We start from the raw sequence: 22779 nt of genomic DNA, 5'->3' as shown, positions 1-22779 counted from the left end.
CAGTTGACGTATTTGGTTCGCAAAGATGAGACATTCTTTATCATAAACTCTTTTTAGACTAGCGATAGCTTTGTCGTAATTACTCTCGGTGACCTGGAATTCCTCGACAGTTCCTATGGCTTCACCAGAGAGGCAAGAAATTAAATGATTGAATTTCTCGATAACTGGAATGTTCACATCTTTGTCAACCAATGTCTCGAAAAGACTTATGAATTTTTTGAAATCCGAATAATTTCCACTGATTTTTGGCAATGCCAAACTGGGAAATCGAGCTCGAGTTGGGACTGCAGAAATTGCAGTAGCTGGACGGGAGTCTTCAGATGAATTCAAGGCATTACATAAGGACATAATCCTTGTCTTGGTAGTTATTCGTAATTTTTCCAACTCGGCTCCGAAATCATCCAATTCATCTATTTGCTCGATCTGGTCTTGCAACTCATTTGCTTTAGAAATTGCCTCATCTAAAACCTGAAGCCTGCACTCTAGCTCAGTTTTGTTTAGAGGAAGTGATCCATCTTCCAAACGTTCCTCCAACCAGCGAATGCTTTTAACTTTGACATTTGTTTAGTACTTTCCATTATAAAAATTTATTTTTTCAATACAAAAACGAAAACAATGCAAATTTAAGATTAAATAATTTATTTAAATTTTTTATTAATTTTAAAATATTAATATTAAAAATTTATTAAAAATAAATAAATTTTAGAAATTTTTTTAAAAATTTTGAATTTAATTCCACAACAAGAAAATGCGAAAACGAAAATAATTAATTAATCTTATTTAAATATAATAAATAATTTATTAAATTTAACCAAAAAAAAAAAAAATGTAAATTGATTAATTAATTGATAACGAATTATTGATAGTCGAGGCACGGAGTATCCAAAAAAAAATAGTTGGTCGCCAATGACACCGAAACCAATATGCACGACCAAATTGTAAGGGAGCGCGTCATTTGGCGGACCGTTAAACTATAGGCGCCAAAAAGTGCATATACATACATTCAGCAGCGGATAACGGTGGGAAACGAAAACGAGAATATTATCGCTGCATCTATTTGTATGTACACCAAATATATATGCACCTTTATTTATCTGTAATAAATAAATAAATTTTTGCTGCACTTTAGTATTTATTTGGAAGATTGTAAATTCGAGAACGAGGGGTAGGGGCGACAGTTATTTCAAATAATAAAAATATTTTCTTTTTTATTTTATCCACAGGCAGTACATTTAGGTTAGCACATATGTTTAAAAAAAAATTTTTAGAACTTTTATATAAGTTAACACCTAAAATGTCAAACACTAGATAATATTAATAAAACGCTAAGTCCAAGCACATAAGTTGCAAGTTGCACATAAGTTGCAAGTTGCACCGGATGCAATATGATGCCGTGGCACCAATAAGGGTCACACTGATCGAAAGACACGTGCGCAGAGGGAACGTGATCCAGATATAGAGGAGGCTCCGTAGTAGACCCACACACAGGAGGAATCGTTGCTGCGTGGGACAAAAAGGAATCAGCCGAACCTATCGTCACGATAGCACGCCGAAATGATTTTAATGTAAGCTAGTTAAGAAATATTTGAAAAATGAAAAATTCAGAAGAAACCTTGAGTAAAATAAACACGAACAAAAAATTAATAGTTCAAATCGAAAATAACATATGCTCCAATTGGAACCTTACGAGGATCTAAACTAGAATTTTTAGAAAAAATTAAATATAATTCGCTCGACATCCAAACAACTAACCCACTCAACCAAACTCAGACAAATCAACCAGGAGCGCAAGCTTTCTTTAACCCCAACCCACCTCCCAGACCCCAACCAAAGCCAACACCCATGGACGTAGACCAGTCTATTCGTTCACGCCACGTTAACTATATGAATAGACCTCAGGACAACAATTTTGTAGGGAAACGACCCCTGAGCAACACAAATGTTCAAAATACTAATAAAATGCAACGCCAGTTCAATATACAACCAGAGGTAGATGAGGAACAAGAATATTTTCAGTCATCGGAAGAGAATGGAATAAACGAGCTGGATGAAGAAGCTTCATGGCAAGCGGAATCCGAACAACAGGAATCCATTGATATGTCAGAATTATATTTTTTAGAATAAACCGTTCCTCTTTACCCTATTTTAAGGTAACTATCGGGAACGGCAAAACTCTGAAATTCTTAATTGACACCGGCTCAAATCAAAATTACATTCAAGCGAAAATAGTACCAAGCCCTAAATCCAATAGTAACAACTTTACAGTAAATTCAGTAGGAGGGAATAATGAAATAAAACAACATACAATAGTTAAACTTTCCAACATATCAGTTACCCCACTAAAATTCTTTTCGCCGATCCTGAAACTAAACTAACTTACACTACAGGAGTTTTAGGTGAAATTAGAACTTCCTCCAATACCCCTGTCTACGGAAAGCACTACCCATATCCGGCATCGCTTAGGCAAGAAGTAGAACAACAAATTCAAGAAATGCTGCAAGATGGCATTATTAGACCCTCACGGTCACCCTATAATGCACCAGTTTGGGTAGTCCCGAAAAAAACCGACTCTAATGAAAAACAAAAATACAGGCTAGTTATTAACTATAGAAAGCTCAATGAGGTAACAATATCCGATCGGTACCCCTTTCCTGAAATAGGTGAAATAATCGCACAATTAGGAAACAACAGACTCTTCTCAGTACTAGACTTAAAAAGTGGATTTCATCAAATACCACTTAAAGAGTCAGACATGGAAAAAACTGCATTCGCAGTGAATGGAGGCAAATACGAATTTACCAGATTACCATTTGGATTAAAAAATTCACCAGCCATATTTCAAAGAGCTTTAGATGACATTTTGCGAGAACACATAAGGAAAATCTGTTATGTGTAAGCTGACGACATCATCGTTTTCATCAAAATAGAAAACGATCATGCTGAAAACTTGAACAAAGTGTTTCTAACATTACAAAAAGCCAATATGAGGATACAAATCGACAAATGCCACTTTTTCAAAAAAGAAGTTGATTTTCTGGGATACACGATTTCAGAAGAGGGGGTTAAAACCAACATCGAAAAAATCAAGACAATTAAAAACTTCCCAATACCTAAAACACTAAAGAAACTTCGATCATTTTTAGAAATGACAAGCTATTATAGGAGATTTATTAAAGATTATGCGAAGATTGCCAAACCTTTAACTGCCTTCTTAAGGGGAGAAGAAGGACGCGTATCCAAATACAAGTCAAGCAGAATAACTATTAACCTAGACAAAGAAGCAACGGGTGCATTCGAAAAACTTAAAAACACACTTATATCTAGGGATGTAACATTAGCGTACCCAGACTTCACGAAAGAATTCCAATTGACCACAGACGCCTCAAATTTTGCCATAGGAGCCGTTTTAGAAGAGAACCATAGACCAATAACATTCATATCCCGTACCCTCTCGAAAACCGAGGAAAATTACGCAACGAACGAAAGGGAAATGTTAGCCATCGTATGGGCTCTCCAAAGCTGAAGACATTATCTGTATGGATATTCGAAAGTGACAATTTATACAGACCACCAACCCCTGACCTTTTCAAATAGTGCAAATAACCACAATGCCAAGCTAAAAAGCTGGAGGAACATTATCGGCGAATACATCCCAGAAATTAAAGCCCGACCAGAAGTTCATTCAATCCATTCAGACTCTACAATCCACAGCGACGAAAGTTCCTCACATAATCTAATATTCTCAGTAGAAGCTCCGATCAACGCATTTAAAAACCAAATTTTCTTATTAAAAGAAAACACTGATGCGTATAACTTCGAAATTCCATTTCCAACTTTTCATCGCCATATAATAAAAAATATTTCTTACACAGAACAGAAAATCATTAATATACTCCGAGCCCGATTAGATCCCAGAATTATCAATGGTATATACACTTCAGAAGAAATAATGGGAAAAATTCCAACTATTTATCCTAAGCACTTCAAGTCTTACAAATTTAGGTTTACTAGTAATCAAGTTGAAGACGTACCATCAGAAACAACCCTGAATCAGATCATTACATTAGAACACAAAAGGGCCCACAGAGACGCAAACGAAAACAAAATACAAATTCTTAAAAAATACTTCTTCCCACAAACTCAAAAGAAAATTCAGGCAATAGTCCAATCCTGTCAAACATGTAGAGAATCCAAATACGATAGACACCCACCGAAGGGGGCAATCCAACCAACGCCCATCCCTAAGTATCCAAGAGAAATCATCCACATAGACATTTATATTACAGAAAAAAATAATATTCTAACTGGTCTCGACAAGTTCTCAAAATACGCCCAAATCAAGATATTAAACTCAAGGGCCTCCGAGGACATTAAAGCTCCTTTGAGAGAAATGCTGATAGCATTCGGCATGCCCAAGTGGTAGTAATGGACAACGAACGCGCCTTAAACTCTACGGCGATTCGATTCCTTGTAGAAGATCAACTTAAAATATAAGTCCATTCAACAGCCCCATACGCTTCAACCAGTAATGGTCAGGTAGAATGATTTCATTCAACACTTTCGGAAATCATGAGATGCATTAAAAAAGACAACGGGAGTATGACATTCGAAGACATAATTTTCAAATAAGTCGAGGAATATTATAGGTCCATCCATTCAGTAATAAAGGAAAAACCAGTTGAGGTGTTTTTCAGAAGGTCCACTCCGAACACCACAGAGGACATAGAGAAACAGCAAACCGAAATCAGGGAAAAAATAAAAAAAAACAGGTAGCCGACTTAGAATACCATAATCAGGATAAAGTACAGCCAAAACAATATGAGACAGGAGATACAATTCATGTAAAAATCGACAAAAGACTAGGTACCAAACTTACCCCACGCTATAAAAAAGAAACAGTCAAAGAAAATAATAACACTACAATAAAAACTCAATCCGGGAAAATAATACACAAGAATAACATCAGAAACTAACTTTCAGACTATTCATACCAACTTGCCTCAGCCTGTCTCAACAGTCCTTGATTATTCAAATTCACAAGTGATCTCACTTGAGACTGGACTTGCGGCCAAACAAGAGGGAACATTCAAAATCATCCATACATTCGACCTAAAAGAATACGACAATACATTTGACGAACTTAACAAAGGACTAAACAGCCTCACACCATCACACCATCTATACCCCTACCTGTCTTACGAATTAAATCAGATAAAACAAAACCTTCTCAATCTAAAAACAAGCAATAGACAAAAAAGAGCAATAGAAATCCTAGGAACGGAATGGAAATGGTTGATGAAATACTAAAAAACAAAATAAACGGACAATTAGAAAATAATAATAAGCAGGTTATAATTAATAAAAAATTTAGTGAGAAAATTAATCAAATAAGTAACGTAACGAATGACATTTTAAAAATAACTAAAAATTCAAACGAAATAATTAATGAAGAGGCAAATATATTCAGATATAGAATTCAAATAGTAAAAAGAAGAAATATCTAATATACTACATGCAATTATTTTGGCCAAAACAAATATTATAAACTCTTTTATATTCTCAACAATAGAAACCAATATTTTAGAACCAATTTTTAATAAAGGAAATAATCTGTTTATTAATATGGAAGAATTACTAGAATTTTCAAAAGTCAAACTTGCATCGAATAATAAAGCTCTTCTGTATATCATAAGTCTCCCAATAATAAGTAATGAAATCTGTAGAACCCTATTAGTCAAAGCAGTAAAAAAAGCCCATATAATATATGACATAAAATATGAAAACTTGTTAGAATGTAAAAAGGAACTATTGGCGATATCAAAACCATGTAAATCGCATAATGATAGAACCATTTGTGTTAAGGATAAACTGTTAGACTTAAGCAACGACACTTGCGTAAGCGCTCTATTAAACCTAAGACCACCGGAATGCAAGGCAATCAACAGCCAACATGTGCCTATTTTTGAGGAATTACTACCAGGAACACTGATGCTGAACGACTTTAACGGAATGGTGTCTTTGGACGGAAAGAACCTTTATCTTCAAGGATCCTTCATCATCCAGCACAGGAACTCCACAGTACAGATCAGCGAAAACATCTACAGAACGGAAGAGGTCACTGTGGTAGACCCCGAACCTCCGCTTTTCCAACTGTCAGCGGTAAACCCTAAAATTAACGAAGTCCTCTCCCTTCAATTAATCAAAGAATTAAACATAAATAACACTAAGATTCTGAAAAAAAATAAAGAAGAGAAGACAATCGAGGCTTCCGTGAATTATACGTCAGCCACTATCCTGCTCATAATGATCGCAAGTCTGATCATAATGCTAGTTAGAAGGTGCAGACCAAAAGAAGCCGCCCCGAAAACGACAAAAACACCGGCAGATCCAACCCCACCTAACCCTGTTCTCTTCTACGTTGCGAACGAGGACGCCCGCGCTTAAGGGGGGAAGAGTTAACACCTAAAATGTCAAAAACTAGATAATATTAATAAAACGCTAAGTCCAAGCACATAAGTTCTCAATAACAACTGCAAAAGAGCTTACATAAACGCATTGAGTGCACCGTGCACCGGATGCAATATGATGCCGTCGCACCAATAAGGGTCACACGGATCGAAAGACACGTGCGCTGAGTAAGCATTGATTATGCTTGCGATCGTGGGAAAGCCAAAAAGAAAGAAAACACCCAAATATTTGGCAAAGCTCACTGAACTTAAAGCCAAGTGCATCCACCAACAACACAATGCACTTGCATTGACCAATTAGCAACGAAGATATGGACTTAAGCTACAACGACAACATCAGCTACCAATGACATCGAGGGACGCCAGCAGCAGCAGCACCCGCGACCGAGATCGCGGCAGCGATGGAGCAACGTATAGGTGTAATTATTAATTGTAAGAATCATAATTGTCAGTTCTAATCCGATACTCAAATAAACAAAATGTGAAAAAGATTCATTTCTTTTTTTAAAGAATATTAATAAAATCTTTTTAACTTATATGTTGTTATTTATTTTTGCTCTACTATTTTTTCTACGTACGTATGCGCCAAGAATTGAAAGGAGGGTTGTTCAAGCATTGAACACGATAAAAATTCCAAACATAGAATGTAAGAGATCGGACCCATGGGAATAAGTAATCAACAGCATGGTTTGAAAGACGATCTCCTGCAGTCTAACCAAATATTTATGTGGTGGCACTTAAGAAAGGGTCACATAGCCTGTCAGCGAGCAGTCCGTTGATAAGTATGTAGTTTTAAATAGATTTAAGATTTTCATGTATGTTTCTTGTAAGAGAATTGTAAGAAATAAAAACAGTTTTAAAACAGAACTCATTGGAGTATCACGAATATTTACGGGGCTCCTCTTAACATTTGGTCCTTCGAGACACCCTGACGTTTTCCCCCCTGTGGTAAGAGACTCAGGTTTAAAAAACTGGCACCTATAAGTGGCTGTAGAAAAAATAAAAATTTTCAGCTCAGGGTAGCTAAAAAATAAGGCTGCGATCTGGGTAAAAAAGAGCCCAGTTTAAATATCGTAGTCCTCTGTTGTTTCCCCCCAAGAGGTAAGGAACACAGAGAATAAAATAATATAAATGCCAATGAGCATAATTGAATAGAAAGGAAAAACAAAAATTAATAAATATTTTGTTTCCTTCTATCGTGTTTGTTCCGGAACGACACCGGAATAATAAAAAAATATATATATTAAAATATATAAAAAATTAAATTTGTGTGTATTTTTTTGTGTGTATTATTTGCGTATCCGAGGCCTACATCGGAAAAGTTAAGAAAAAAAAAATATATATAAAAAAAAGTATTAAATCGGAAAACATAAAAAAAAAACATCACCATCAGTATCAGCATCAACAGCAAGAGTGACGCAGAAGCAACATCCGCAGCGACACCAACATCAACAGAAACATCAGCTAAAGCAGCAATAAGCACCCCAAGCAGAAGCAACATCCGAGCAATATCGGCCGAAACAAATCACCCAAGCAGAACATCCGCAGCGACACCAACTTCAACAGCAACATCAGCCAGCAGCAGTGACAACACCCCAAGAAGAAGCAGCATCAACAGCGCAGCGACAACAAAATCACCAAACCAACAGCAGAAACTATATTCATCGGCAAGTTTGGTCTTTTAGTTTTATAACTTTTTAGTTTTATAACTTAAATATAATTTTAATTAAAAAAAAAAATCCAATATGTCGACAAAAGAAAAAATCGCTATTATAGAAGACCAGGTGCGTCTCACCCGGCAAATAGATGCGCTTCTCGCAAAAAATTCTTATTTAGAAGAGGATAGGGAATCACTTAAAAACATGGAGCTTAGAGCCTGTACGAACCATAATCATTTGGTTCAACTTGGTGCTGTAGAGCACGAATATTTTACTAAAAATCATTTCGATAGCATGCTATCAAAATTCAAGTCCGCTAAGGAAAAATTAAAAAAATTATTGGCCAGGATGAGTTATTTTCTAGGCTTGAGGGTGCCATAAAGAATCTCGAGGATTACCTCGAGCAAACTTATATAGAAATCCAGGAAAGAAAAGCTGAAACCTTTCCGATAAGAGTTAAAAAATTAAAAATGTTTCTCAGCAAAGTAGAAACAGTGTCCGATTTAATAAATATTGAAGGGCTTAATAATAAATATATGTCCAAAATAAAAGAGCTCAGAGAGGATGTGGTATTTCCACATTGAGCTCATGAATGATAAAATCGAAGTGGGTCGATTAGAAAAGGTAGAAGGTAGTAATCCTAAAATGGACGAACTACCTACCCTACCAAAAATTGAGGTTCCCAGTTTCTTTGGAAACTCCAAAGATTGGGACCATTTTTATGAATTATTCGAGGAGCTTGTGCATTCAAGAATGGATTTAAGCCCATCCTTGAAGCTAAGCTACCTTAAAAGTGCTCTAAAAGGGGAAGCACGAAATGTGGTCTCCCATTTATTGCTTGGCTCAGGCAATAATTATGATGCAGCCTGGGAGTTGCTCATAAAAAGGTATGAGAATAATAGAAAAATATTTTCAGACCAATTGAATCGCCTGATTGATCTTCCAAAAATAAATTTGGACTCATATAGGCATTTAAAAAATACAATTGATTCTATAAATGAATCAATTTACATGATGCGTCTCAAAGCAAATCTGACCGAAGAATCAGATTTCATTTTTGCGCATATTATTATAAAGAAATTTAATATTGAGGCTCTGCAACAATATGAGGGCCAAGTAAAAAAGTCAAATGACATTCAAAATTTGAAAGATGTCATAGAATTTTTAGATCAACGACTTAGTTCGTTGACATCAGTTGGAAATGAGTTGCCAACTAGAAAAATAATGCAAAATAGTCACACAAATAACCAAGCATGCCCGATGTGCAAAATGCCCGGGCATCAATTAAGATTTTGCTATAAATTTAAAGCATTAAGTCCTCAGGAAAAAAACGAATATGGTTAAAATTGAATTGGTGCTACAGGTGTTTAAAGCACAGTTGAAACTCAAAATGTCCAAGCGAGCTAGTATGCTCGTATTGTCAAAAACTACATCATAGCATGTTAGATATTAACAAAGAGAATGTAAATACATGCATGACCTCTGAACCAGCGTTGTTGGCCACGGCGTATGTTCAGATTAAATATCAAGATGGTAAATTCGGGAAACTTAGAGCATTGATTGACAATGGGTCACAAAGCACTCTAATTTCTGAAGAAGCGGCACAAAAACTTAAGTTGCCAAAAATAAAAGCGTACACTGAAATAAGTGGAATATCAGCAACAGGTGCCTGTGTTTCAAATCACAAATTAAAATTGACAATCAAGAATAATTCTAAATATTCAAAAGAAGTGAGCACAAACGCAATTTTTTGCCAAAATTAATGAAAAGTCTTCCCACAAATAAAATTTTTATAAATAAGTCGGATTGGAAAGGATTCTATTTAGCGGATCGCAATTTCGACAAACCTGGTCGAATTGACCTGGTAATTGGTGCGGATTTATATCCACAAATTTTACTGCCGGAGATAACCAAAAAGGGTAAGCTTCTTGGGCAAAAAACTATCTTTGGATGGACAGTGTCAGGAAGCACGAAATCCAGGGGTAGTAATTCAATCGTAGCAACCAGTATCGTGCTGAAACAAATGGACCGATATTGGAAGGTAGAAGAAGAGGATAGCAATGACATAAAAACAGAAATAGGTAAAACTAATTTTAAAAAATTTACTAAAAAAGATGATAGTTCCATCCATCCAGCGAGGTGGCCTCTACGAAAGTCAAGAAGCATTAGTTTCGGCTTATATAGGAGAAATAAAAGAGATTTCGAAAATAGCTTGGGACCCTCTAAAGCCTCCTGTTATGAATCATACAGCGGAAATAGCTCACCTGGCCAAACAAATAGAAGATTTGAAAACAAAAAATGTAGAATTGAAGAATATCGACTTTCATCATGTGTCAGGTCATAGCTCCTTAATTTTGGTAATGATAATCATAACTGTACTTATTATATCCTATTTAAGAAAATTAATGTCGAAAAGACAATTGATGGCTATAGCATTGCCAACCTCAATGCCGAATGATTAAAAAAAAAATGTTTATTTTATATGTTTAATGTATAATGTAATGGTTTTATACATATAATTAAGTAATCAATCAAATAAAAAAGAAAAGCTACATATATCTAAAAATAATAAGAAACAAATAAGTAAAAATTACAGTCCACTAAAAAAACGAATAAATAAAATTTTCAAGATGTCCACTAAAAACAAAAAATTAAAAAAATATATATTACAGGCCACAAACATCGAACAAAAATAATAATTCATTTAATAATGTAAACACAAGTCAAGCACTTTTGTGGCCCCTTGCAGGATGTTCAAACATTAAGTTGATCATGGGAGCTAATAAAATAACTTAAAAAATGTTAAAATATTTAAAAATATGTAATAGAATGATATAATTAACAACATATTGTCATCGAACAAATATAATAATAATAATTTTCTAATATTGAAGAAAACAAATTTAAAAATATCCAAAATGTACACCTTTTTTGTGGCCCTTTGCAGAATGTTCAAGCATTGAACACGATAAAAATTCCAAACATAGAATGTAAGAGATCGGACCCATGGGAATAAGTAATCAACAGCATGGTTTGAAAGACGATCTCCTGCAGTCTAACCAAATATTTATGTGGTGCACTTGAGGCACTTAAGAAAGGGTCACATAGAATGTCAGCGAGCAGTCCGTTGATAAGTAGTTTTAAATAGATTTAAGATTTTCATGTATGTTTCTTGTAAGAGAATTGTAAGAAATAAAAACAGTTTTAAAACAGAACTCATTGGAATATCACGAATATTTACGGGGCTCCTCTTAACAAGGGTGAAATATTCCAGCACAAGACGGAATTTAATTTGTCTTATCTCAACTTTCAATTTTTTGCACAAATACCTGGGGTTCTGGGGTCCTGCTTTCGGATCTTTAATCCTGCGGCCACTTTCCTTTGACAATCGATTCAGGTGCAGGGCATGGGGACGACGAATCCTTCCAGTAGCAGCTAGTTTATTGGAGAAGTTTCGCGACGCGAAGAATTCTTTAATTTGTATTTTTGAATTCACTACCACAACCGTCACGATTTTTTTTTTAATATATATATGTTATATATTGTTTATATATGTATTGTGTCACTGTCACTATTTTTGTTGCTTTTTTATTTAATTACTAGCTGACCCGGCAGACTTCGCACTGCCAGCTGTTGTTTTTTTCTTCTTTTCCTAACAAAACTTCTTTTGTGACTTTTTCTTGAAACTTCTTTTGTGATAAAATTTAAAATTTTTCAAACTTAAAAATATTATCTGATACAGTAAGAACTGAAGATAGCTAAAGTAAAGTTTCGTGGAGCTGACCAAATAAATTAAAATACAGTACTAATTACAATTTGTGACTCTGAAATTTTTTCGCGATCGCGATTCACTTTTATTTAATTTCGAAACGCGACATTAGATCCCCCCAAAGCGCACGCGACGAATAATTTGATTGGATTTGAACTTTGTGGAGCGGGAAAAAATTTAAAATTGACCCTTTTTCGTTAGAAACACACCTAAATTGCTTTAAATTATAATCACATTGATTATAATTTAATATGAACTGTATTGAATAGCAATAGATAAATAATAATCATTTTTAATCCCAGAAACTAAAGAGCGTAAAGGAGCTGGTGGTGGGACCATTTGTGGCAATTTTATTTTGCCTTTAGCACAACATAATCCAGTAAATTCACCAGTGTACTTTAACGCCTTACAAAATTTACAAAGTGTTTTCATTTCTGCAATTGTTACTGTTTTTTCGGCACAATAATCAATTGCCGGATCATAGTGGAATGCAGCTCGTTCAAGAATCACAGAAGCACTGCGTCTGCGGATTCGCTCATTTTCATTATGTCTAGCTTGCTGTTGTTGTGTTTGCCACTCACTAAAGAACGCAATTCTGACATAGAAATACGACTATTTTCTTCTGTCTGTCTCTGGTCATCAGTGCGGCTAGCACGTGAGGTAGCTCTTCGCACATTTAATTGACTACGACGACCTAAGTCTTCTCCTCGGCATCGTAAATTGTAATTAATCAAATTGAGAAAATTTCCCGCGAAATTTGAGAAGTAATAAAATTTCAAATAAAAAATTTTTTTCAATTTTTTTCACAATTTTTCAGTGAACACAATATCGGTTTGTCACATAAAATTAACTGAGCAGAGAACAATGAGTAGCTGTCAAACAATGTATCACATACCGGCGCCTACTATTATTGTAGTCTCCATTTTGTTTAAAAAACGTTTGTATGGGAAATAGAAAAATGCTGTTTATGGATTTTCCCGGCAATCATTCCCGGTTGATCGTAGAAGGGTGAAAATTGAGGATTGTATGTATTTTTGTATGTTGTATCATAAAAAAAGAGAAATTAAAAATTTTGTCTAAAAAATAAAAATAAAAATTTAGGGGTGGACTACCCTTAACATTTAGGGGGATGAAAAATAGATGTTGGCCGATTCTCATAGATACCGGATAAGCACAAAAAATTTCATCAAAATCGGTCAAGCCGTTTCGGAGGAGTATGGTAACGAAAACTGTGACACGAGAATTTTATATATTAGATGTTCACTACAGTCCACCCGGGGGCGCCAAAATGTTAGTTGAGATTATTTTATCTCGTCGCGAGAAACCGAAAGACTAGAATGATGGCTGTAGGAATTAAATTATTGCAAAAAAACGAAAACGAAAAATGCGTGCACTCTGTTCAACGTTATAAATTCGAGTATCTATTCATATCAACAAAAACTTAAGCCTAGCTTATCTAGTGCGGCGAAGCGGGGCGAATTCATGGGAGAGCGCAAGTGAGAGCTTTACTTACGTTCCCGCTCCGCCCTAAACTAACTTATGCTAGACTTCATAACATTTCACCTAATTATCTACATTAATTATACATTATCCATAAAGACAACATTAAATAACCCATATTTTACAGAAGATGGAAATACCATTTATCATCACCATCTTGATAATCACTTGCCACTCCGAAATAATCGACTACACTAACAGCGAATACCTACTACTGAAGAATGAAAACGACGTATGACTCATTTGAGGACCTATTTCATATCATAAACCAAAGTTTTTACAAAGAAATAATTAGAATAGAAGATAAAAATACTAACAACAGCTACTCAGACTCAGACTGGGACATTTCCCAAAATCTAAATATTATAAAAATTCTCATGTCCCAATTAATACCATCAAGAAATAAAAGGGGCATTAACGAATTGGGCACAGCATGGAAATGGCTAGCAGGTACACCAGACCATGACGACTTAATAAGAATCGAAAACAAAATTAACGAACTGACAGAAAACAATAACAAACAATTTACAATACATTCACGTATATTTCAAGAAGTCTAACTTATGATCAAAATTCACAATCGTTGTTAAAAAAGAAACAAAAGTAAGACAACACCACCTACAATTAATTGCACTTGATATCCAAAATTTAATCGATACAATCACTTTAGCAAAAATAGACATTTTTAACACAAAAATACTAAACGAACAAGATATTAAAGAAATATTTAGACACGAAAATAAACCAGTTGTACTATCAGATCTGTTAGACATCTCCACTTTTAAAATAATAAAAAACCAAGACCTACTTATAATATATATAAAATATCCAATTATAAACAATATCTGTAGCTTGTACACATCAAGGGCAATTGCCCAAAATAATGGAAAATTAATAATAGACGATAAGACAGCATACTGTAATGGAAAATTTTATAAAATAACAAACTTTAAAAAAGAAATATTCAATACCTATTATAAACTCTCAAACGAGAGCTCGTGTTTTATAAATCTCACGATTAAATTGCCCAAAATAATGGAAAATTAATAATAGACGATAAGACTGTAATGGAAAATTTTATAAAATAACAAACTTTACAATAGTTATTGAATATTTCTTTTTTAAACTCTCAAACGAGAGCTCGTGTTTTATAAATCTCTTGAATGGAAAAAAGCAAACTGTTCAAAAATACGAGAAAAAAATAAACAATTTGAATATTTAGATGAAGGCGCTATTTTCCTCACTGGAGAAAATATTGTAAACGAAACAAAACTAAATGGCGCATTTTTGATTTTATTTAATGAAAGCATAATTATCAATAATATAAAATACATCAACGAAAAACAGAAAATGTTAGATTACATATCACAATATAAATACAATAATTATATAATAACAGATTACAAATTTTCCAATGATTCCGAACTAAGATTAGACAACATAAGCATTATAAACCCGTTTGTAAAAATAGGAAATACAAAAATGTCCCTTGAACTCATATTATTAATTGTAATACTTATTCTTTTTGCCATATATAAATCACGCAAAATATCAATACCAATATTGAAAAAGAAATAGAAATTCCAAAATTCGAAACCACTGCAGTATCCATTGCTGAAATTGAAACTGAAAGAAATGTTGAAATAACATTTGCCGAACTTAATAATAAAATCACCTCCCTCACCGCACAATTGTAATGAATCGGGACGATTCATCTTGGGAGGGAAGAATTAACTAGAAGTTTAAGCCTTTTTTTATATTAATATTATAAACAATTATTTGGGCACTTGCCACCAAGCTCTATTGAGTTTTTATAATGTAAACATTCCCACACTCGCATCTAGCACCCTAACGGCAGACCAAGCTTGAGAAATGAAATAAACAAATTCCCCCTATTGAGCCGGCCACAAAAACAACATTAGACTAAACTTCCGCTAGAATCACGCCACTGCGGCTCCCCTGATCACAGCAATCCCATTCCGGAAATTCTCTTCGGAATTCAATTCGTAAGATACTTCGGGAAGATCCCGAAGCAACAAGGAAAAGAATCAGCTCAAGCCTGGGCAGTCGGAATCTAGCGTAGGTTAAGATACAATGCCTTGTTAGATATAATTGTGATCTTAGACTAAGCTCGACGGATGGGGGTGGTTCTTTTCACGTATCAAAATTATAAAGAAAAACCCGGATGATTGTCCTACCAAATCAAATCCAAAAGAAAATTAGAGAAACAAATCCCCTAAAAGGCAAACAAGCTCAGTAGAAAGAGAGAGAGAATGACTCTGATCAGTTCTAGGGTATTAGATGTTCATTATACCCTATTCTTAACCCACCCGAACTTGGCGAGATCTACGACGTTTGATTCGCCTCATATCACAATCCTATGCGATACTTATTGTAGTTCCAGCATAGCTATTTGAAGTTTCGGTGGCGGATTTTTAATGCCTTAAGCCTTCATGGAGTTCCAAATACTCAAATATAATTTGGAGTGAACTTGATTCATTTTTCCCTATTGGGTAATTTCTATTTCATTATATAATATAAAAATCTCCTTATCAGCTACTTCATATTATTTGATTAGAATTCATGTTAATATATATACAGGGTGCTCCATCTTTTATGGCGGTATGTAAACATGGAATTACTTTGAGAAAAAACAACCGATTTCTATAAGTAATGTATTTTTATTCAGTTTGGTTCCTTACAATTTTTTGGGCTAGTTTTTTAAGTTTTTGAAAACAATATCAATTAAGTGGCCACCTTTATTAGCAATTGTAACACCGCACCGCTTTCATTAATTTACACGCACAATTAGGCTTTTTACAATGTTCTTTATTTGCACTCTCTGATCGCCACGAGTGCCAACTTAAAACTAAACTCGATACAACTAAGAATAGAGAGAGAGTCATAGAGAGGAGAGCGCCGCTCTCTTGAAAGATATCAATGCTGGCTTAGCATCTCGCTGCCGGTTCCCACATCCCTTCCTTCCTCACGAGCTTCAGTTTTAATCCCTCCGGGTTAGATTCGTCCTTCCTTCCAGGGGTTTGCTGCTTGGTTGGTACTGAAACTGAAACTTGGTCCGCAGCAGGATCTGTCACGGAGTTCGTATCGATGTCCTCGGGTGATTCTTTTGCTTTGGGAACCTTCTTAAGGTGACTAACGTTCCTCATCAGCGTTCTGCCTTCCCCTACTACTTGAACTAGATCACCTGTCCTTTTCACCACCTCATATTCTGTGGTGTCGAAGTTAGGTGTTAGTTTGTGTGGAAAAACTACATTCTTAAGGACCACTTTGTCTCCAACGTTTACGTTTACTTCCTTTGCTCCCCTTCTTTTGTCTGCCATTTCCCTACCTTTCTCTTTATTTACGCAATCTCTATCCTTTTCTGCTGAATCGGCAGAAAAGTTGTTTTGTGATGTTATTGAGCGCAGAAACTTAAACTCCATGTACCTAGAGTAATAGTCTATTAGAACTAATATGTATTCATTATTGGGAAATGGCCCTAGTAGATCCGTAGCGACTGACAGCCACGGCCCATTTGGAAACTCTGTTCTCTTCATTGGCGGTGGACTTATCGCCTGGGATACTAAGATGCAGTCTAGACAATCCTTCACAAATTTCTCAGTGTCCATGTCAATTTGGGGCCACCATACCTTAGTTCGTAGTCGCCGCTTCATTGCCGATTCGCCCGGGTGGCCTTCATGGGCTAGCACCAACACCGTCCGCCTTAGTGTCGTGGGGATGACAATGCGCACTCCTCTCAGCATGATGGTTCCAATGTTTGTCAATTCATGTCGAAAAGGGTACAGTTTATTAGAAGTTGCAGGCTCCCATGAACCCTGTTGAAGGCACATCATTGCGTCGACGATTTCTTCATCCTTAGCGCTCTTTTCGGCAATTTCGGATAAAGCTATTAGTGTGTGTGCGGCATTCTCAATAACTCGCAGTATGCTGTGTTCGCCTTTAATGTCATAAGAAATAGACGGTCCTCCCTCACACAAACGGGATAAACAATCAGCTATATTTTCCTTGCCCGATTTATAGATTATTTTGAAATGGTATGCCTGAAGGCGTAGGAGCCATCTCTCAATACGCGCTGGAGGTTTGGATGTAGGCTTAAAAATCGCTTCTAGTGGCTTATGGTCCGTCACCAGTTCGAACTTTAGGCCCATTAGGTAAAAATAGAACCTCTCCACTGCCCAGACCAAAGCCAAACTCTCTTTCTCAGTTTGAGAGTAGCGTTTCTCTACATCCGTTAGGCTACGACTAGCAAAAGCGATGATATTTGGGGTGAGGTCATTTTTAAATTGGAGTAGTACTGCTCCCAAAGCAACAGGACTTGCATCAGCTATCAGTCGAGTTTTATATTTAGGGTCAAAGTATGAGAGACTCGGAATCTTAGTTAGCGCTAACTTTAACTTGTGGAACCCTTTTCCTTCAGCAGCTCCCCAAATAAACTTTTGATCCTTCTTTAACAACAAGCGTAACGGTTCCGTTAGATCCGCTAGGTCTGGAATAAACTTCCCAACGTACGTGACCAGCCCCAAGAAACTACGCGTTTCTTCTTTGTTTCTGGGAGCTCGAAACGAACCAATCGCCGATATTTTCTCAGGATCTACTTGAATTCCTTTGTCTGTCAAGATGTGACCCAGGAATTTTATCTTGTTCGTCTTCCAAACACACTTTTTGTTGTTTAAAAGTACATTGTATTTTCCAAAAATCTCGCGAACCATTCTGACCGCTTCATCGTGCTCTTTTTCATTTTTCCCAAAAATGATTATGTCGTCGATATAGTTCATGACGTTGGAGCATGGCGCCAAGAGCCCTTCGAGGCGTCGTTGAAAAATTTCTGGAGCTGCGTTTATGCCAAACATCAATCTTTTGTATCTGAACAACCCCCGATGTGTTATGAAGGTTGTTATTTGTCTACTTGACTCCTCTAGTTCTAATTGGTGGTACGCGTCTTTGAGATCCAACCGTGAAAACAACTTTGCATCCCTCAACCTGGTCATAAAAGTTTCGAAAGTAGGTAACGGGTAATTCTCCTTGCGGATCGCCCGATTTGCCTGTCTCATATCCAAACATAGTCGGATTTCGCCGTTCTCTTTAAATGCTATCACTACGGGTGATATCCAAGGACTAGGGCCACTAACCGGTTCGATTATATCTAGCTTGCGCGCTTCTTCTAGCTTGGCGTTGACTTTATCTTCCAGCGCGACGGGAATGCGTCTCAAAGGTTGTTTCACTGGGTAAACATGTGGATCTATTGACAGTTTTACACTAATTCCCTTCCACTTGGGAAACGACGTGACTTCTTCAATGTGATTTACCGGTAACCCTACTCGCAGGACATTTAACTTAGTTGCCGTTTCCCGTCCAAGTAGTGATTGACGTCCCTTTCCTATTACGAAAAAGGAGGCAATCAGCTCTGACCCTGGCCTGATCCCTATTGGTGCCTCAAAAACACAAGTGACGTTTAAAATTGTGTCTGAGGCATATCCCTTAAATTGGTTTTGGGTCTCTGTGCGCACATTGAAAACAGTTGCTTTCCTCGACTGAAGATCCATCCAATCGGTCTGCGATATAAGATTAACGTACGATTGCGGGTATGGACGTTTCAAAACCGTTCGGCATTTCCGGCCAAAATGGCCCATACGGGAGCATCGGTTACATTTACTAAGTCGTGCGGGACATGCAGGGCTATCCTCTTTATGACCCGACCGCCCACATCTACCACAATCGCCATTATTACTTTGTCGCGTTTTCCAGTCTGAGATTTTGTTAATAGTCTCCGGGACCGGCGTTGATAGCATTAACCGGGACTGCTTACTGATCTCTTCGTCGACCTGGCACGCTTCGATGACTTCCCCTAACGTATGTTACTTGCCTAACAGCTTCTTTTTTTATTCCGAACTAGCCCAAGTATCAATGATCTTATCTTTCAAACATATTTCCTCCATTTCCGCTTTCGTTGAACCGAAACTACATTTCCGAATTTGTTGTCGCAGCCGTAAGATGAACTTGCCAAAATCCTCTCCTTCGTCAGGTGATATTTTCCTAAACAGGTGTCGCTCAAACGTCGAATTTTGTTTTGGTGAGAAGTATATTGTTAATTTATCGACTAGTGTGGCAAAAACATCATTATCGTCTTCTTCATCATATTCTACTATAGCCCCCGGAAGTGCATACGCAACCGTTTGCAATTGTATGCCCCCTAAATGCAGCAACTTCGTTCTCTTCCTTGTAGTGGACTTAATCTCATCCACCTCCAAATATATTTGGAAAGCTCGAAGCCCGTTCTCCCATTCTCTACGAAGAACGGACTTTTCCAAATTCTCACATAAAAAAGGTTTTATAATGTTTTCAGCCATCACAACTAATGCTGCACCTGAGAACAACGAGGACAAACAAATATTATTTTTTTTTTTACATATATGCTTCTGTCGAGCCTATTCATCTCATTTTATATATACATATATCATATTTTCCTTTTTTTTTTTGTTTTTTTTTTTTTTTTTATTTGTTTGGGACTCTCCCTCTGACCACTGTCAGATAGTTTTTTTTTTTTTTTTTTGGTTTTTGGGGCTCTCCCTCTGACCACTGTCAGATAGTGTTCTATTTCTCTCTTTACTTTTTTTTTCAGTTTGGGCGCTCTCCCTCTGACCTTTGTCAGATAATTCTTTATTCGTTTCAACCTTAATCAACCTTTGCTGAATATTATCTCTTTCCTTTTTTTTTTATTTCTTTTTTTTTCCTCTTTTCTCAAGATTGTCCTTTAGCTTCGTTTAGCACTTCCTCGCCTTCCCCCTTGATTTCATTCTCACAACCCAATGAAACCAAACGGAGGAGGCGGTGCAAAACTAACGGTTTCGTTTCACTGATTTTTTTTTCCTTTTCTTCTTTATTTTTTTTTTCAAACGTGGTCGATTCTTGATCGATCTTATCCAATTTTTATCGTGGTTATAATTAACTTTAACTGCTTTAATTTAAATTCCATTTAGTTTACCTCGTCGCCAATGTAACACCGCACCGCTTTCATTAATTTACACGCACAATTAGGCTTTTTACAATGTTCTTTATTTGCACTCTCTGATCGCCACGAGTGCCAACTTAAAACTAAACTCGATACAACTAAGAATAGAGAGAGAGTCATAGAGAGGAGAGCGCCGCTCTCTTGAAAGATATCAATGCTGGCTTAGCATCTCGCTGCCGGTTCCCACAGCAATTATAAAATGACTCCTTTTTTCTGCGTTGAAACGAAACTGTCGATGGAAATCGATATCGGTGGATGTTGGCTCATTATGTCTGCCCGCAAATGCGTGAGAAAGGTCTAGATGGTTACTGGTTTCAACAAGACGGTGCACCATGCCACACTGCAAGCTCAACAATTGCATTTCTGCAACGAAAATTCCCGGGACGTCTGGTGTCAAAAAGAGGCGACATTGATTGGCCACCCAGATCACCTGATTTAAACCCCCCGGACTTCTTTTTGTGAGGTTATCTGAAAAGTAAGGTTTACGCCAACCACCCTCAAACTATTGACGAGCTCAAGGCAAACAATCGTGCTGAAATCGACGCTATAACACCCGAGATGCTAGGAAAGGTAATGGAAAACGCAGAAAAAAGGAGTCATTTTGTAATTGCTAATAAAGGTGGCCACTTAATTGATATTGTTTTCAAAAACTAGCCCAAAAAAATTGTAAGGAACCAAACTGAATTAAAATACATTAGTTATAGAAATCGGTTGTTTTTTCTCAAAGTTATTCCATGTTTACATACCGACATAAAAGATGGAGCACCCTGTATATATATATATATATATATAGATACAAGGGAGAGATTTAATAATATGGGGTTAAATTCAATAAATCAGTTTAACTACATATGGAATTATTATAGTAATTAAATTAAGAATTAGAAAATTGCGATTTCATTAATTAAAATTATTCACGTAATCATTAATTCAAAATTATTCAATTCATGCCTATTAAAAAAAACTAAATGGTGTGCAAAATCCAAATAAATGTACAATATTCTTTCTTTCATAGAATAACTTCATAGTGAACAAAATGCAAATTCATATTCATGCAATAATTCATAGCTTTGTATAAAATTCAGCAGGCCGATGTTTACAATATTACACTGCTAATAGTTACAAATTTATAAATAATTCGCTAGAGTTTTCTCCCCATGTAGCGAAAAGGTGGTTGTCGTCGAATCCAAAATATATTAAAAGATTACGATCCCATAAAAGATTAATTCATCCATTTCGGCTTCCAGGTAACCTCAAATCGGTTGCATAACCTGATACGAGCTGATTGCATAATCTGGTACTAGCCGATTGCATAATCTGGTCCTAGCCGCACTGGCACGTGGCACTGGGGGGTAATAATGAATGAAAAAACTGCACTGCACTGAGTGTAAAACATACCTGGCATAAAATCACTAAGCACAATTAACTGAATCCCGCAAATTCGTTTGGGATTTAATTTTACTTATTTTTAAGCACTCTTTAAATATTTCTTAATCTTGGCTTAAAATAGCAGCCGTATTGCTTTCAGACTCGTCAATTAATGTCAAAGCTCTGCAACGCAAATCTAGCCCTAACTGTGCTAAAGAAAAAGCTTTTACATAATTGCTCTCTTATCTCGATATGCAAAATCATAGATAAGAATAGCGTGATGTTTCGTTCGCTTATTCAAGATAACCCGTAGATCAATGATATTTGGTGGTAAGCTTTTAAATTTTTCTCTGTCTATATTATGACCGCTTTTCGCATGAGTGCCCTGTTGGCTACACTACAAGTTTCAGCTTCTATGGTTCGTTTATAAACTTTTAAAGTATCTATATCAGGTATGATACCTCAAACCCATTAAAGTTCATTCAAGTTTCGCTTTAATTTAACTTTAGGGTGCAACACAATCGTGTTTCGAGTGATTTGAAAAACACCGACTATATTGGTAGTATTTTTGCTGAAATCAGTAATAAACTACGAATGATTCTACGAATGATTCGATTGATCCAAAGGAAGTATTCAATGCGTTACTGATTATACTGATTTAAAAATAATACATTCAGTGGATTTAATTAATAAAACAATCACTGGTAAAAAAGTGTTTCTACTGTAGGAAATTTTAATTAAAAGTTTCGAAGCTTTTTTTTTGTTTTACGGTAAGGTTTTTGTATTAGAATGCGGAGTTTGTGTTTTAATAAATGTATTCAATAAAGCTAACATTTATTTTTACCTCTTTGTGAAAATTAATGGGAATGAATTTCAGATGGTCAATGCAGCAAAACTGCAGGTTTGCATCGCGCTGATCTTCTTCTTTACTTCATCTTCTTTTTTGTGCTGCGATTATTTGCGTACGATAGAGATTCTAATTATTAT

The 22779-nt window shown here is 35.9% G+C and overlaps 1 protein-coding gene and 1 long non-coding RNA gene across 5 annotated transcripts in view; one reads left to right on the top strand and one right to left on the bottom strand.

Moving 5' to 3' along the window:
* Nucleotides 1-22779, top strand: part of LOC6506053 (fibulin-2) — a 483847-nt gene that overhangs the window by 342982 nt on the left and 118086 nt on the right. Inside the window, exon 11 of one of the 4 annotated variants that reach the window (XM_044717733.1) lies at nt 13522-14984. The exons of the other annotated variants lie outside the window; for them this stretch is intronic. Within the exon in view, the coding sequence (XP_044573668.1) occupies nt 13522-13632 (111 nt within the window). The 3' untranslated portion in view covers nt 13633-14984. Of the gene's footprint in view, nt 1-13521; nt 14985-22779 lie in introns of those variants that run through there. 4 annotated transcript variants of the gene reach the window in all.
* Nucleotides 21474-22172, bottom strand: LOC116656349. Its single transcript, XR_004311310.2, has 2 exons — nt 21823-22172; nt 21474-21769 (listed from the first exon to the last, which is right to left on the bottom strand). It is a non-coding gene; the product is annotated as an uncharacterized LOC116656349 (long non-coding RNA).

The sequence above is a fragment of the Drosophila ananassae genome, assembly GCF_017639315.1.
Source record: "Drosophila ananassae strain 14024-0371.13 chromosome 4 unlocalized genomic scaffold, ASM1763931v2 tig00000061, whole genome shotgun sequence".
Taxonomy (NCBI): Eukaryota; Metazoa; Arthropoda; class Insecta; order Diptera; family Drosophilidae; genus Drosophila; species Drosophila ananassae.
Note: the sequence above shows the minus strand (reverse complement) of the source record. Positions and strands in the feature narration are given on the sequence as shown.